Genomic DNA, 17,117 nt, shown 5'->3' on the forward strand with positions numbered 1-17,117 from the left:
TAGATATTACTCTCGTCAGCTGAAGTGTACAGTTGTGACATTTTTGGATTTAGTTGAACTAAACGAGTGTAATGCAGAGTCAATTCGTGAAGCAATCAAAATGTCACTCCATAAAAATGGTTTAGAAATGCAAAACCTACTACCACTTGGAACAGACAACGCCTCTATAATGACTGGGATTAACAATGGAGTGTTTGCAAGATTGAAAACTGAAGTACCACATCTGCAGCTAATTAGATATGTGTGCCGCTCAATTTAACTAACTGTTTCACAAGCTACACGTGAAACATTGCCACGAAAATTAGAGTTTATGATCAAAGAGAAATATAACTGGTGTTCCCAGTCATGTGTACGTCATACAAACAGTTGTTGTATGAAACCATCAATGATGGTTTACCATCTCTGAAATTAGTGCAGTTGAGCCAGACAAGGTGGCTATCTATCGAGCGCGCTGTGGTGAGAATCCTGAAACACTGGATTGAGCTTAAAACACATTTCCAACTAGCAAGGTCAGATGCTACACAACAGAGCTGTTGAACTCAATGTTTCATGACAAACAAAATCATGCAATTTTCTTCTTTCTCAAACCAATACTTGGAGAGGTACTGCAAGCTGACAACAAGAATTTTGAAGCAGAAATGCAAGACACAACAAAATTGCTGAGAAATCTAGTTTTATTGATGGATTCCTTAGGATCAAAGATATTGTCCCAGGAAAGAAAAATATGTATTGCAAAGTGATGGAAGAACATTTGAATGCGAGGCCTTACGTGGGTTGTGAGTTTGAAAAGGAACTTGCTGAGGCAAATATTCCCTTTACAGATGAAAGTCACACACGAGAGACATGCATAAAGTTGGTCATTGAACTGATAAAACAACTTCGCCAACGCCTACATGACAATATTCGTGTGTTGCCGACGCTTTCAGTTTTCAGTGTTGATGAATGTTCGAAGGCCATCCAACCTGATATAACTGAGTTGGCGAGGTTGTTTACGGAAGAGGCAAGTTCCCTTACTCAAACTGATTTCCAATGGAAGAGACAGCATCATGTAGTCTGGACAGGAACATCTGGCACATTAAATTTCTGGTAAGAAGTAGCAAACTACAGAGACGCTATAGGTGAAAATCCATACCTGAATCTATCTGGAATGGTCTCTCTATGCATTATCTTTGCCACATTCCAACGCTGACGTAGAACGCACATGTAGCAATAAAATGAAGCTCTTAACACTTAAAGCAACTCTTGCCATAAAATATGGGTTAAAAAGATATAACATCTACTGTGCAAACTACAAGATACCCAGTGATGTTAGAACAATTGGTACAGTGGAATCCTACAACATCACTTGTGATCGAGCAAGCACATCACAACCTTCCAGCAGTTGGCTTCATCATACAATTGATGACGACAATGAGGAGGAAGACTGGCATGCAGTTATTATGCAGGAATAATAAGCATCACCATTATTTATCCAGAGGTTACGATAAAATCACTGATCTATAATATTTGTTATGCATTCAACCTAAAGTCTCGATATAACAAAACTACAGCCAAATGAAAAAAAAAAAGGGTGGGGTGTGGGGTGATATTGTCTAGCGACTTTTGATGAAGAGTTTAGCGACATTCAAGCGAATTTTAGGGACATTTGAAATTCTCAGTTGGCAACTCTGGTTGCAGGGCAGGGTTCTTGGGCAGACTGGAACAGTTCCCACACTTCTGGCGTACGTAACTGTCTATAAACTAGCCCAGTTTCCTAGTATGAGACTCATATTTTGTCATGAATCATTGCAGCAGGCGTGACATCTGTCCTGGTTAAGCTGGAATGTAGCACTTGGATTCATAATCCATCTAGGCATCTCTGAGAATCGCTGAACAGTTTCCACCTGTGTCAGACTGATAGAACTCGTACCAGCCGGATATGTGAGAAAGAAAGTTGTAACATTGATGAGCAGAAACTGTGAGCCAAACACGTTCCAACTTCCCTCCACCGAGAATAGCATCAGAAATGTTAAGTTTTCTTAAGCCTAGAATGGTGATAGCGTAGCATCTTATGAACAACGTATGTGAGTTACGCTGAAGCCTACACAGTGATCAACGATTCTACTATGGACATGAGTTTCGTATGAACTGTACATTATCGTGAATCTAACACTGCTAACAGCTGCCGCCCGTTTGGATTGGTAGGTTCAGTACTAATCACTGTATGTTTTAACGTTAAAATACGCACATAACAAGGGTTGGTTTTGACTGCATACATTCTGGCAGGTCTGCCCAATCAAGCACCCTTGCTGATGCATCCAGGTTTATGATGTTCGTTTTGCAGTGACCAGGATACACGTTAGTACCATGGTACTCCATCTCTGTCTTGACTAGGATACGCGTTAGTACCATGGTACTCCATCTCTGTCTTCACTAGGATACGCGTTAGTACCATGGTACTCCATCACAATGTCTTCACTAGGATACGCGTTAGTACCATGGTACTCCATCACAATGTCTTCACTAGGATACGCGTTAGTACCATGGTACTCCATCACAATGTCTTCACTAGGATACGCGTTAGTACCATGGTACTCCATCACAATGTCTTCACTAGGATACGCGTTAGTACCATGGTACTCCATCACAATGTCTTCACTAGGATACGCGTTAGTACCATGGTACTCCATCACACTGTCTTCAGATTTCTTATCACTAATGGGAATATGGGCTGGAGTTTGCCTAACATATATTAGGGATGAGATAATAATTCATAATCCAGGATTATAACACAAAAGAAGGTAATTCTGATGGTACTAACCCTGCAGGGACGCGTTCTTTTGTAACTTAATGATGACGATCAGGCATCGTCCTCCTGACGGAGGTGAGGGCACATACAAAAGGCTCAATATACTGAACCTCTGTTATTCTCCGAATAGTTTCAGTAAAGAATATAGGCTGTGGTTACATCACCGGCGCTGGCCCTTGGGATTGTAAATGTCTCCACTATGCAGGTCGTAGTGTTTCAATAGGCCATGGGCAAACAGATAGTTACACTGTTTTCTGTTGTCTTATTTACTGAATCTTCTCAAAACTAATTTCAGTCCATTACACAGTTTGCGGAGGTCGTATATAGGCTGAAGTGAACATTGATGGTCACATTTCAAGGTCACACGGGATACGTCTACTGTTTCTTCTTCTTGCCGAAAATACAACTCACTCCTCCTACCATCTTCTGTTACCACTCCAACAGAACATGAACACAAGATTAATTAGGTACAATTTAAACCCCCTTCTCTATAAGCAAGGGTAAGTCCACAGATGAACGAAGCCCTCGTCTCGTCTGGTAACCTGACATGTTAAGTTACCAGTTACAGACGTCCAGCTAAACGTTAAGAAAGCTTCACAGGAGGTGGTAACTTATCCTTCATCCTCTTGTTCATACAAACATTTTACTACGCTTGCCATGCACAAATCTCAAGCCGCTTCATACTTTATACAAAACTCTGAAATCACTTGTGTGACTTGTTTACAGGGATCTGGATCCATTTTAAGCTCCTATTTCTAATTTTCAAGCCACTTAACGTTCCTTTTGTTTATAACTCTAAGAAGGCAACATACAATCTTTCTGAAACAGATTCTGAATCCATAACTGTTCTCTGTGCGAATATTGACGAAGTTCTCTGTGTGACTTTCCTCAAGAATACCAGTGTCTTCCATTGATCTATTCTATATCAGTTTGTCTTTGAAAGTGCTATTTCCGTACGTGTATTAACTAAGAGTTTTATATCCTCCTTTAGAATATCCGCAAATATTTCTGTGTGCTTCTCGGTGACAACTAGTCTTTCTATGACCTTTGATTTTTGCCACAAGCGCGGCTATTGTATTGTGCTCTCCTACCCATCTTGCGAAATGAAATACATCATAGGTTACAGTGTGAGAAAAGTGTTAACATGGCTTGGGCAACACAATGAAAATGTACTTATGCGAAAGACAATCAACAAGTATTATGTACATCTCAGTGAGGGGATCATTAAAGCTCTCTGTGAAGTTATCTGTGGAAATAAGAATAATTAACTTACATTCCAATTTCTACCCATCTCTCTATCGAGAACACCTCACAACTCTCGTCCCTCCTTTGACGGTTCTGTAATTCTAACTCTTCATTCAATGAACATATTCGGTATTACTGTAACATCTACTCTTTCTTCGAAAACCCACATTACGGGAGTAGCTAAGGCTGCCTCTAAGAAACTGGATGTCCTGTTTAGATGTCGAAACTTCTCTTCTGAACAGTTGCTTCGTTTATACAAGTGATTATTCCGTCCTTGTATGGAGTACTGCTCTCACATCTGGCTAGGGTGGATCTAACTCTGCATCCTTACTTGACAGAGTTGAGTCGAAAGTGGTCCGACTTATAAAGTCTCCCAGGATAACTTCCAAAGTTGACCCTCTTACCATACGCCGCCATGTTGGTTCACTTTCCCTCTTCTATAGATATTATTTTGATTTTGCTCCCGAGAGCTGGCTGCTTGTGTGCCCCCACCACTAGCTAGACCAAGCTGCTGCGTCACATGATTACTGTGTGGTCATCGACAACTCAAGGGTGGGCCGTTTTGATAACTGCTTCCTTCCATGCACCCCTAAGCTTGGAAGTCTCTACCTTCTCGTGTCTTTCCCTACAACTATGACCTTGCACATTTTATGAGACAAGCTTTTCACTTCCTCCAAAATTAATAAATACTTTCCCTTGTCTATTCTTTTTTCGTTCCATATTCTCTATGTTTCAATTAAGGCCCGGCCTTGATGTGGACGTTTGTCCGTAACTATAGACTCCAATTTAAAAAAAAAAAAGAGAAAAAAACATGAAAAATTTGTTTCCACAAATGAAATTCTTTTTTTGCGTCAGTATTAAGCTGTCACTTCACATAACCGTGACTGCTTCAACAGTGGCTAAGTTATGAGGTAACTTTAGTAATCTGTGAGGAACACTTTATAACCCCTCATAATCCGTGCGTTCATAACTGCCATGAGGCCCAAACAGCTCTCGGTAAGGGATGGAGAGAGGCAGTTTGCGCCGCTGCCACCCACAGATAACTCAATACCCAAACACCGCACCAGCAGACACCAAATAATAACAATGAAAACATTTACAAACTATTTCCATTATTGATAAAACCTATGGTACCACGTCAGTGACATGTGGGTTAGTGTCAGCAACCTAGCCAGGCCAGCTGGGGGCGTCAGTGACGTGTGGGTTAGTGTCAGCAACCTGGCCAGGCCAGCTGGGGGTGTCAGTGACATGTGGGTTAGTGTCAGCAACCTGGCCAGGCCAGCTGGGGACGTCAGTGACGTGTGGGGTCAGTTTCAGCAACCTGGCCAGGCCAGCTGGGGGCGTCAGTGACATGTGGGTTAGTGTCAGCAACCTGGCCAGGCCAGCTGGGGACGTCAGTGACGTGTGGGGTCAGTTTCAGCAACCTGGCCAGGCCAGCTGGGGGCGTCAGTGACGTGTGGGGTCAGTGTCAGCAACCTGGCCAGGCCAGCTGGGGGCGTCAGTGACATGTGGGTTAGTGTCAGCAACCTGGCCAGGCCAGCTGGGGACGTCAGTGACGTGTGGGGTCAGTTTCAGCAACCTGGCCAGGCCAGCTGGGGGCGTCAGTGACGTGTGGGGTCAGTGTCAGCAACCTGGCCAGGCCAGCTGGGGGCGTCAATGACATGTGGGTTAGTGTCAGCAACCTGGCCAGGCCAGCTGGGGGCGTCAGTGACGTGTGGGGTCAGTGTCAGCAACCTGGGCAGGCCAGCTGGGGGCGTCAGTGACATGTGGGTTAGTGTCAGAAACCTGGCCAGGCCAGCTGGGGACGTCAGTGACGTGTGGGGTCAGTGTCAGCAACCTGGCCAGGCCAGCTGGGGGCGTCAGACATGTGGGTTAGTGTCAGCAACCTGGCCAGGCCAGCTGGGGGCGTCAGTGACGTGTGGGGTCAGTGTCAACAACCTGGCCAGGCCAGCTGGGGGCGTCAGTGACATGTGGGTTAGTGTCAGCAACCTGGCCAGGCCAGCTGGGGGTGTCAGTGACGTGTGGGGTCAGTGTCAGCATCCTGGCCAGGCCAGCTGGGGCTCAGTGACGTGTGAGGTCAGTGTCAGCAACCTGGCCAGGCCAGCTGGGGGCGTCAGTGACGTGTGGGGTCAGTGTCAGCAACCTGGCCAGGCCAGCTGGGGGCGTCAGTGACATGTGGGGTCAGTGTCAGCAACCTGGCCAGGCCAGCTGGGGGCGTCAGTGACATGTGGGGTCAGTGTCAGCAACCTGACCAAGCCAGCTTGGGGCGTCAGTGACGTGTGGGGTCAGTGTCAGCAACCTGGCCAGGCTAGCTGGGACGTCAGTGACATGTGGGGTCAGTGTCAGCAACCTGGCCAGGCCAGCTGGGGGCGTCAGTGACATGTGGGTTAGTGTCAGCAACCTGGCCAGGCCAGCTGGGGGCGTCAGTGACATGTGGGTTAGTGTCAGCAACCTGGCCAGGCCAGCTGGGGGCGTCAGTGACATGTGGGTTAGTGTCAGCAACCTGGCCAGGCCAGCTGGGGGCGTCAGTGACACGTGGGGTCAGTGTCAGCATCCTGGCCAGGCCAGCTGGGGGTGTCAGTGACGTGTGGGGGTCAGTGTCAGCAACCTGGCCAGGCCAGCTGGGGGCGTCAGTGACGTGTGGGGGTCAGGGGACGTCAGTGATATGTGGGTCTGCATCAAGCATCTGTCCGGCCGGAGACTACGTCAGACTCAAGCAGCTGGCCTCTTCACTCCGTCTTATGAGAGAGAGAGAGAGAGAGAGAGAGAGAGAGAGAGAGAGAGAGAGAGAGAGAGAGAGAGAGAGAGAGAGAGAGAGAGAGGACACAACATATACCCACCCGGGGTCTAGCCCACATGGGATCGAATCCTGGGCGCGGCAGTTGGCCTACATCCAACTCAGGTGTTCATCTTCCCCTCGGTGCTGGTCGATGAATGGGTACGTGGCATAGGCTGGGTCGTGCGTGTGTGTTCATACTTACATAGGAATAAAAACACGGTACATATTTGTAAGGTTAAGAGACGGGACAACACCTGTGTATAATTCTCTACCCGTAAAACACACACACACACACACACACACACACACACACACACACACACCAGCATAAAGCAGGTACCCATTTATCGACAAGCCCAGAAGAGCGGATGAACACCTGGGTTGTGTGTAGGCCATGCGGGGTCCGACCCCGGGCTGGCCCTTAATGACACGGTACATATATCCCAAGTTAAGAGCAACACGAGTGTAGAACTCTCTCCCCGTAACACACAAACAGCAGCCACACACACGGACGGAAGAATAAATCGACTGGAGGGAAGGGGAGAGTAAAAAGAGAGAGAGAGAAAAAAAATAGCGGCTAGTGTTACAATAAGTGAAGCTGGGTTCAACATATCGCTGATGGGGTCACATATATTAGCAGAGAGAGAGAGAGAGAGAGAGAGAGAGAGAGAGAGAGAGAGAGAGAGAGAGAGAGAGAGAGAGAGAGAAAACAGTGAGTAGAGAATTACACCTACGAAAATACCAGTCATGATAAGTCATCAAATACCATTGATGATGAGAGGATCAGAGACCTCCAGGTATATGAGAGGATCAGAGACCTCCAGGTATATGAGAGGATCAGAGACCTCCAGGTATATGAGAGGATCAGAGACCTCCAGGTATATGAGAGGATCAGAGACCTCCAGGTATATGAGAGGATCAGAGACCTCCAGGTATATGAGAGGATCAGAGACCTCCAGGTATATGAGAGGATCAGAGACCTCCAGGTATATGAGAGGATCAGAGACCTCCAGGTATATGAGAGGATCAGAGACCTCCAGGTATATGAGAGGATCAGAGACCTCCAGGTATATGAGAGGATCAGAGACCTCCAGGTATATGAGAGGATCAGAGACCTCCAGGTATATGAGAGGATCAGAGACCTCCAGGTATATGAGAGGATCAGAGACCTCCAGGTATATGAGAGGATCAGAGACCTCCAGGTATATGAGAGGATCAGAGACCTCCAGGTATATGAGAGGATCAGAGACCTCCAGGTATATGAGAGGATCAGAGACCTCCAGGTATATGAGAGGATCAGAGACCTCCAGGTATATGAGAGGATCAGAGACCTCCAGGTATATGAGAGGATCAGAGACCTCCAGGTATATGAGAGGATCAGAGACCTCCAGGTATATGAGAGGATCAGAGACCTCCAGGTATATGAGGGGATCAGGGACCTCCAGGTATATGAGAGGATCAGAGGTACTGAGGAACAGCTGAAAGGAAGGGATCCTGTGATTCAACTAGGAATACTGAGAAGAGACAAACATACTTGAGGAAGGTGAGATGCAGATATACTGAGGACAGAACCAGAAATGCTGAGGACAGAACCATAGATGCTGAGGACTGAGACAGGGGTGCTGGGGACAGAGCCATAGATGCTGAGAAAAGAACCTGAGATGCCGAATAGACCCAGAGGTGCTGAGGACAGAACCATGCATAATGATGAAAAGCCAGAGGTACTCAGCAAGGGAAAAATCCCAAAATCTGTGAGAGAAGAACTACAGATCCTGACTCAGCTGGGAACTAGAGATTCTGAGGCACAATCCACATGTACTGAGGAAACCTGGCATACTGAGGAGAAATACACAAATACAAAGGAAAGATCTGGCGACATTGAACAGACCACCAGACCTAGGGATAAGAGAACCAGAGATACTAGAGATATAATGGGAGATACTGAGGACAGTGTAATGATGACAGAACCGGTGATACTGTGCAAGAAGGACGAGTCTCTGAAGGAGACATTTGACTTGACTTTAATAAAGAGGTAAGACCATGAGAGACAGACGAAAGAGACAGTGATACTGCGGACAAAATCAGAGATACCGTGTCACTGAGGGAAGAGCCGGACATAATGAGGATAAAATCTACAGTTAAATGTAGTAAGAAAAAAAGTTACAACGTTGAGAAGACGAGACACTAGCAAGATGACCGGATATGATGAGGACACAGAGAGAGAGAGAGAGAGAGAGAGAGAGAGAGAGAGAGAGAGAGAGAGAGAGAGAGAGAGAGAGAGAGAGATGCACAAAGAAGAGATTACGGTGCTACGTGTACTGAGGGAAGACCCACCATTACTGAGGACAACCTTTGAATTACTACGAGAGGAGATACATCTCGCAGAAACACAGGCTCGATTATAAGAGAAAGAATGAAGAAACTAGCTACAGTTCCTCAGATGGAGGAGAAAAGGCGAAAGCAAGAATATAATTCCACAGCTTCGCTGTTCGAAGAAAGGAGTAGTCATAACGGTCAGTCCTGTGTGGTTTGTCTCTACATGGAACTAAGATGAAACAGCTAGACGCGTTCCACGGGTGGTAGGAACACACACTAAAAAGTAGCCGAAATGATACTACAGGTGGTGTTTACACAATACCTTGCAAAAATTGTAATATGTTTAATGTTGGGCAAACTGGTAAGGAAGGATCTTTACGTTAGACTTAAGCAACATAAATATAGTATAAGAACAGGACAAGACTCAAATGCTTTGTTTAATCATGTTAAGGATTATGACCATTGTACTGGCTTGAGTAACGCCAGTTCAGTTAACTGACACTCCTCTACCACGAGAAATATCGCTGGCTCATCTATCATTAAATACATAAATTGTAACGTTAATATTAGTGAAGGTCTATACGAATCGGACGGCTTTACTGCAGGCAAAATTTGTAAAAAGTTCCCTTTCATGCCCAAATTATAAAATGCTATGACAGGCAAGTTGCCAGACCCGAACACACCAACCCGAACACCACCATCCGGTAACGCTTGTTTACCAATCGTGTCTTCGCTACATTTCTTCCTTGTATATGCACGGAGTGTTTTACGTCTTCTATAAAATTCCTCTATCTCTCCTGACGATGTGATAATTACACGAAAGTGCACTTGGGAATTTACTGTGCTATTCTGCGTATACTAGATCACGCGCACCACTGTGACATCATATATCTATAGCCCACGCCTCGCAACCATATAACATTGATGGAACCACTATTCCTACAATCATACCCATTTTTGCTTTCCGAGATAATGTTCTCTCCTTCCACACATTCTTCAATCGCTCCAGAATCTTCGCCCCCTCCCCCACCCTGTGACTCACTTCCGCTTCCATGGTTCCTTCCGCTGCTAAGTCCACTCCCAGATATCTAAAACACTTCACTTCCTCCAATTTTTCCCCATTCAAACTTACATCCCAATTAACATGTCCCTGAACTCTACTGAACCGAATAACCTTGCTCTTACTCACATTTACTCTCAAATTTCTCCTTTCACCCACTTTTCCAAACTCATCATCAACTTCTGAAGTTTCTCTTATGAATCAGCCACTAGCGCTGTATCATCGGCAAACAACAAATGACTCACTTCCCAAGCCCTCTCATCCCCAACAGACTATATGCTCGCCCCTCTCTCCAAATCTCTTGCATTTACCTCCCTAACCACCACATCCATAAACAAACAACCATGGGGACGTCACACACCCCTGCCGCAGACCGACATTCACTGGGAACCAATCACTCTCCTCTCTTCCTACTCGTACACATGCCTTACATCCTTGGTAAAAGAATTTTCACTGCTTCCAGCAACTTACCTCCCACAACATATACTCTTAAAACCTTCAACGAAGCATCTCTATCAACCCTATCATATGACTTCTCCAGATTCATAAATGCTACATACAAATCCATTTGCTTTTCTAAGTATTTCTCACATACATTCTTCAAAGCAAACACCTGATCCACACACACACACACACACACACACACAAACACACACGCACACACACATAAGGAGAGAATGAGTGAGGAGATATTAGCAAATAGGACTTATGTATCAAAAGTGAAGGGGAAAAGGAAAAGGATAGACTAAATTCGAGATGGAAGGATGGAATGAAAAATATTTTGAGTGATCGGAGCCTGAACATGTAAGAGGGTGAAGGTGGTGCACGGGATACAGTGAATTGGAAGAATGTGATATACAGAAAGCAACGTGCTGCCAGTGGCCTGAAGTGGCTGGGAGAAACTATGGAAAGGTCTTTTGGGCCTGGTTGTGATCAGAGGGCTGTGGTCTCGATGTATTACACAGGACAGCTACAGAATGGATCTGAGAGAATGCGGTCTTCGTTTGCTCCTGGCGCTATTTCACTAACGCGGGAGACGGCGATCAGGTATAATGAAAAAATATATATACATAACTTATCTTTCTTTCAAACTCGTTCGCCGTTTCCTGCATTAGCCAGGTAGCGCCAGGAACAGACGAAGAAATGGCCTAATTCGCTCACATCCACTCTCTAGCTGTCATGTATAATGCACGAAATTTGCAAACCCATTATCCACAACCAGACCCCCAAAGACCTTTCCCTGGTGGACCTTGACCGTTTCATACTCCCTGTTTAATCCAGTGAAAACATGACACCCCCTGTATAGCATATCGCTCCAATTCACTCTATCCCGTGCACACCTTACACGCCCTTGCATGTTCAGGCATCAAGCACTCAAAACCTTTTTCTCTCTATCCTTACATCTCCATATCTCCAATTTGCTCTCCCACCTTCTCAGTCTCTGTGGCCCTCTTTTCAGCGTTATTTTTCTTTGTTCAGTACGCATCACTATATATAAAGTAATGAATGGTGAACGAAGACACTGAGAAAAGGCTCCTATACAATGTGAACATTTTACACGCTGCGGAACACTCAGATAATGTTCCAGTGGTAAGATAATGACCTAAGGTACCAAGGATGATGATAAAAGAGCCAGAAATACTGAGGAGAGAATTACTGAGGAAAGGATGATGGGAGGAGAACTACGAGTCTTAATGAGTCACAAGTGTTCAGTGAATCAAGGATGAATGAAGGACCAGAAAACTGTGGAAAGGCAGTTGGGTTGCAGACGATGGAGCCAGAAATACAGGGGAGAGAACCCGGGATGGTAACGAAATAGCCAGAAATACTGGGGAGAGAACCCGGGATGATAACGAAATAGCCAGAAATACTGGGGAGAGAACCCGGGATGATAACGAAATAGCCAGAAATACAGGGGAGAGAACCCGGAATGATAACGAAATAGCCAGAAATACAGGGGAGAGAACCCGGGATGGTAACGAAATAGCCAGAAATACTGGGGAGAGAATCCGGGAGGGTAATAAGGAAAGATCGAAGAAAATTGATAGAAGTGGTAAACTACTGGGAAGAGAAGCAAGCATGGTAATGAATCAGAAATACTGAGGAGAGAACCCGGGATGCTAATGAACGAGCCAAAAATACTGTACGACCCAGATACAGAGGTGGGACGTGGGCACACTGAAGAAAGCAACGGTTGTTTGTCAAGAGTGAATGATGCCGAGGGAAGAGACAGGTCTCCATGGGAGCAACAAATGTCAGGAGCAAAGACAGGGATAATGAGGAAAGAGCCACAGACGCTGAGAGAGCCAGAGATATTGAGAAAGGCAGAGATAGTGAGGGAGGCGGAGATACTAGGAGTGGTGGGAGCAGGTGAGGGCGTGGTGGAGCATCGATCGATGCTCCGAGTGAGCGACCAACACCTACAGCAGAGACAACACCTCAGTAGTACCACCACCACCAACACCAACACCAGTAACAACAGCACCAGTGGTAGCTAGAGCAACTTGGCCACAACAGCAGTGGTCTAAGGGGCAGCAGCTGCAGCAGCAACAGCAGCGGCGTCACCAACAGCAGCCTTAACAGCAGTTCGTGCTCAGCTGCTGACACACCGTGGGTGGGAGGGGGAGGGATGGTTCCCCCCCCCCCCCCCCAACTCGGCCCTAGTCCCTGACGTAGAGCTCCGACAACTGCTTCTCCGGAGAGTTCAGGGATCTGCCCTGAAGTAAGGCTTGTAAACCAGCCCTTCTACAGTCAATCATCGGATCTCACCTTAGAAAAGGCCTGTAAATCTGCCATTCCCTGGTAAAACATAGGAAGCTACCCTAAAACGAGGCCTATAAACACCTTCTCCCCAGGTAATACCTAGGGATCTGCTCTAAGGTGGGCCTGTAGATATCACCTCCCCTGGTACAGGCTAGGAATCGGCCTGAAGAGCCAACGTTCCCTCGTACACTCACACGTCTACCTCGGGCTTACTCCTACCAACAATAAGGCCCGGAAACCTTGCCCAGCACTCCACATGGCTGAGGGAATATCATCCTCCTTCACCTTCTGGAACGGCCAACATCACCTCCCTCCTTTAGTAGAGTATAGGAGTCTTCATCCCCACCTTACACACACACACACACACACACACCTACACACACACACACACACACACACACCTACACACACACACCACCCAGTATAACCCAAGGATCTAGTGAGTTCCTCAAGACCAGTATAACACAAGGATCTACTAAGTTCCTCTAAATCTTGAGGATCCATCCACCCAACCTCCTGCTCCTGGTAAAGACCAAGGAATCTCGGGAAGTTGCCTCCCCCACAAGATGAGGCCTAGGGCTCTGGCTCTCCCTCCGGCCCTTAAGCCTGGGTGTGCTGTAATGGCATCAGTAACCTGCCACCGCACCGGGCCTTGTCTGGCCGGAGTGTGAGAGGCGTGTTGAGCAAGTAGCCTGGGCTCCCTGGATGGTGAGAGAGAGAGAGAGAGAGAGAGAGAGAGAGAGAGAGAGAGATCAGGCGAAATTTTGCTCACCAGTGGAGCACCTACAAGATCTTGTCAACAGGCAGAGCTAACGCGTAGCATTCACCGCATTTTTTTTTTTTTTTTGCTAGATTAACAACTTGGTTTTCCCCTGCGGCCACAAACATTGCATAACCGCTAGTTCTGGGATCATCTGGAACTGTTATAGTCATTTACCAAACCTTCTTTTGTAAAAAAAAAAAAAAAAGTTTATAATTAGTCATATATTTCCCTCCTGATCACCTGTCAACATATCTCGGTTTAAACTTGGATTATGAAACTCACCTAAAAATGACAGCTTCTGTAATACCTACAACAGATCTTACTTCATTGTAAAGCATTATGACATTCTGTTCGGTCTGTTCAGGAAGTCTGTGTGTGAAGCCAAAACGTTGCGTATCTTTTATTTCTTTCGTCAGCGACAATGAATTACGGAGAATCGTTCCACAGTATCGACATCTTTGTTTATCTTTAGTTTGGCTCGACTTTTACAGCAAGCTCAAGACACCAGCTCCTGCTTTGTGTAAACGATCTTATATGAACACTTAGTATTCAGGAATTGTTGAACTGGCCCATAAAGGTAAGGTTAGAGGCGCATGATGTGAATTTAAGTCCACTGATGGCGTAGTGAAGATGAGTTTTGTGTATGACAGTGTGAAGGAAGACGTCAGCATTTCCTTGTGAATGTTGTCTTTTTCTCATTTTGTCCCAAAATGTATAACCTGTTCTTACGTTTCTTCTCACAAATATCATAAATATGGTGGTCATTTTTCATGTTTTACAAGTATTTGCCATTCTATCGATGATTTATAGTTCTATACAGAACCAATAAGACTTATGTATTCCAATTTTTCTTATTTTCTGGTCTGTGGTTTCAGATATTTTCTATTCTGATTTATGGTACATTTTATTGAATCACAAACGTCCTAACGTTCACATCCTGGACTTTCCTGTGATCACGATCCATTCTTATCTTTATACTTATCATCTTGAACCTAATAATCTACATTTTTATCTTTATACTTATCATCTTGAGCCTAATAATCTACATCATACTTTAATTAATGTACAGAGAAGTTATAGAAATCTGACGATGCGCCTCACTCTCTACTCTTTTGTAACCTGTCTCAAAATGATGTATGATGTTACCTCTAGTTGGTTTATCTACGGATTGAATAAGATAGTCTTTAATTGTAAAGGAGAAAAAAAGAGAGGGAAGAGGTTGTGTTCAGGAATTTCATGACTTCTGTTATGCATGTGAGCAGAAGTGGGAGTGGAAGTGGTTCATCACTCGTCGCTCTATTTTGCCCACTCAACAACATCAAAAATGGTATTGTGTTTCTATGTCTTTTTCTGTCTTTCTGTCTGTGTGGAAATAGTTAAACCTTGACCTTAACCGTAATAGTTAGTTCAAAGGTCAGCTGTATCAAGAGAGCAATGATGGTGATGAAGGACAGTAAACAAGAGATCGGAGTTAGGTTCAAAGCAGCCACCGAACCGAGTTCAGTGAAGATAAAGGCACTTTAAAAGATGAGAGCACGATAAAGAAAAGCATACTGGACATAGCTTAGTAAAACTAGGATTTAATAAAGATAAGAAGGTACTAAAGATAAAGATACAGTAAAGATATAGACGTAATAAAAATGTTTGCAGAGAACAAGAGGGTTTAGTGATGAAGGCGTTGTAGTGTAGATGAAGTGTATTGAATATGTAGATTAATGAAGCTGAACTTCTTGACATGACCACCAAAATGATCCAGTCGAGGCCATAGCAGGCCGAGAAAGCTGGTTAACATCAAATAGGCTATCTACAACTGGTTATACGAGGGAAGATCCAGTATGTCTGCAGGAATATAGGCAAGATGTTTACAGTCAATGGTACTGGGAAGGGTGGGATTGAACGGTGGTGTGTGACAGTCATTGAACTGACGGGTTACCTGTGATTGGCCAAGAGCGTTGATGACCTGGTCATTGGTGGGCAGAAGAGGTTTGATCGGGGTGATGTTGCGTGTGGCAAAGGCCTGTGTAATGGCTTGTCGCCAACCTGCCAGCTCAGCGGCTGGGGTCTGCGTGTGGCCGGCTGGTTGCTCCTGCATTTCTATGGCCCACACGGTCGACGACGACGGGGAAGGATGCACACCGTCTTTGGTATTTGATGAACGCCCATTTTTAGGTCGCTTCCGGTCACTGCCTCGCGAGCGACATCTGCCTCCGGGCGGAGGTGATGAACTTCTTCGGCGTCTTGGACGATCTCGTGCGGCTGCCCTTTCTCTGTTTCGTTGGCCAACACTAGGGCTGCGAACGTCCTTTGCTCGCCCGCGGTCGCTTCTAGCCCTCCGATCCCTGCGGCTGGAAGTTTCACTGAGTACACTCTCCGCCGACCGTGAAACCCGTGAGGCTGGCCGTGACCCAAGGCTTGTAGGGGGTTGTTGATGAGGGTCCAAGTGTAACCGCTCGCCGCTGCTGCCCTGTGCTAAGTGACACTCACTGCCATAGTACTGACGGCCCTCTGGGGGTACAGAAGAAGGGTATATGGCCCCGCCCCGCCCCACCTGCTGCTGTTCCCTAGGATGCAGATGTAAGAGAGCCGATCGTCCGGGGGTACTGGGGCGGGCGTCGGGGCGTGGTCGGGCACGCCTCAGGTACAGGGACGCCCACAGTATGCGGGTTAGGAGGTAGGTAGTCATGCTGGGAGATACCCTCACACTGGCTGCGCATCTTGCCCTCTTCATGGGGCGTTGCGCGAGGCTGCTTGACTTCCCCGGGGGCGTGGTTATCAGCTGGCGGGCGCGAGCGGGGGTGTGTTCGGCGTCCACGACTGGCTGGTTTAGTGGTCGCAGGTAGTGTGGCCTCACGTTTGTCCACGAGGTTACTCCGGCGGGCGAGGGCGGCGGTGAGGGCATGGCGGGCCCGATCCACCAGTACCCCCAACCCCTCCATCACCATGACCACGCTGGCTTTCTACACTCTTCACCATTACATCCCCACCACACCACCACCACCACCACCACACTGCTATCGTCAACCTCTGATATCAGTCTTTCATGCAACTAACCACAGTCCTCCTCGTGTAAGGCGAGTCTTCTTGCCTGCTGGTCTGCAAGTATCGGAGGGAACAGAGACCTGTGTTACTAACAGGTCGCTCTGCTGATAACAGTCACACTCCCAGGTTGTGGGCTGGGCACCGGCTTCCCGAACCATCCAAACTTAGGTGGCTAATAACGCGTTACAAGTTCATGAAATATGTGAGAGTGAGAGAGATATGGCTTGGTGTGTGTGTGTGTGTGTGTGTGTGTGTGAGGCAGAGCGTTACGCCCCCTGACACTCGAGAAGATTCCCCCCCCCCACCTCACATGAGTGGAGGCACTGACACTGTAACAGATCTTGGCAACATCCTGCACCTGCCT

General features: G+C 46.4%; 1 protein-coding gene across 1 annotated transcript in view; it reads right to left on the reverse strand.

The window, feature by feature from the left end:
- LOC139756499 (uncharacterized) overlaps positions 1-16,695 on the reverse strand; it is a 257,963-nt gene extending 241,268 nt beyond the window's left edge. Inside the window, exon 1 of the mRNA XM_071675942.1 lies at positions 15,648-16,695. Within this exon, the coding sequence (XP_071532043.1) occupies positions 15,648-16,613 (966 nt within the window). The 5' untranslated portion in view covers positions 16,614-16,695. The remainder of the gene's footprint in view (positions 1-15,647) is intronic.
- Positions 16,696-17,117: the final 422 nt, after the last annotated feature.

This window comes from Panulirus ornatus, chromosome 22, assembly GCF_036320965.1.
Source record: "Panulirus ornatus isolate Po-2019 chromosome 22, ASM3632096v1, whole genome shotgun sequence".
Taxonomy (NCBI): domain Eukaryota; kingdom Metazoa; phylum Arthropoda; class Malacostraca; order Decapoda; family Palinuridae; genus Panulirus; species Panulirus ornatus.